This window comes from Salminus brasiliensis, chromosome 18 (assembly GCF_030463535.1).
Source record: "Salminus brasiliensis chromosome 18, fSalBra1.hap2, whole genome shotgun sequence".
NCBI classification, from domain to species: domain Eukaryota; kingdom Metazoa; phylum Chordata; class Actinopteri; order Characiformes; family Bryconidae; genus Salminus; species Salminus brasiliensis.
The window spans coordinates 33,854,656-33,855,728 of NC_132895.1; the positions used below are offsets into that span (position 1 = coordinate 33,854,656).

The following is a 1,073-nucleotide window of genomic DNA, read 5'->3' on the forward strand; positions in this document are numbered from 1 at the left end:
CCCCGAACCGGCCTTCCATGCACCCACCTGCAGAGAGAAGACAGTGGGGGGAGAGCGTGCCATCCACCCGCCCTGGAGAAAGCTAACCTAACCAGACCTAACCTAGCAATCAAACCGCACAACTGGGACTTGAACCAACAACCCTTTGCTCATAGTGACCACACCTCAACCCACTGGACCACCCAGGACCCCCACTTCTTCCTTGTTATTTTTTTCTATTCACTGTTTTTGGCTGCTATGCTGTATTTTAAGTGTGTGTGTGTGTGTGTGTGTGTGTGTGTGTGTGTGTGTGTGTGTGTGTGTGTGTGTGTACGCAGGTTTGCAGCCAAGTTGGTGAGTTCTGGCGCCCTGGTGTTGGTGTGTGTGGTACAGAAGGACTCCAGCGCTCAACTCACCGTCAACACCGAGCGAACCATCGTGGGCTCCATGCTGCTCCGCGAGCTCCAGACAGCGCTCGGCGCCCCCTAGGCGCGGACCTCCCAGTGCTTAAAATGCACCGACCTTCACAGTGCCACCCATCTCCCCAACACCAGACCGGCGCCGCCTTCTAAGAACTTTAGCGTTTAGCACAGCGCAGCTTCCCCTCACTGCCTGTAGGGGGAGGAAGAGGTGGAGGAGGAGGCTGAGGAGGGAGCGGTCGCTGCTTTGCTATTCTTACTAAGGCTGATGGAGGTGAAGGCCGGGGCGCGGCGCTACTCCGTCAGTCAGTGTTTAATCCACTAATGATCCAGTTCCCCTTGTTTCCTCCTCCAGTTCCTCCTTCAGGCCTGAGGGTGAAGTGCCTTCTTCTGACGTACGCTTTATAAACGCCGGTGCCCAAATGTCTGAATTCTGAACCCAATAAACCAAGCCTTCTCTCTTTCACTCCGCTCCGTCATTCCCAGTTCCTCCACCATCCAGAAATCCCCCACCCCCACCCCCTATCCTGCACCACGCACCATGCAGGGAGTCCTGGTCACTGACGGAGGACTGTGGCATCACTCTAGTATCTCAGTTAAACCAGGGCTGGTTTCCTGATTATCAGGCCGACTACAGCTGGAGACCGCCCAGCCCTGAGGTAGACTCAAGTGCAG

At 55.8% G+C, this 1,073-nt stretch overlaps 1 protein-coding gene across 3 annotated transcripts in view; it reads left to right on the top strand.

Moving 5' to 3' along the window:
- The window catches only part of ap3b1a (adaptor related protein complex 3 subunit beta 1a), a 49,439-nt gene extending 48,575 nt beyond the window's left edge, over window positions 1–864 (top strand). For all 3 annotated transcript variants that reach the window (XM_072661706.1, XM_072661705.1, XM_072661707.1), the window contains one exon: window positions 318–864. In XM_072661706.1, coding sequence (XP_072517807.1) covers window positions 318–468 — 151 coding nt within the window. In that variant the 3' untranslated portion in view covers window positions 469–864. The remainder of the gene's footprint in view (window positions 1–317) is intronic.
- The last annotated feature ends 209 nt before the right edge of the window (window positions 865–1,073 follow it).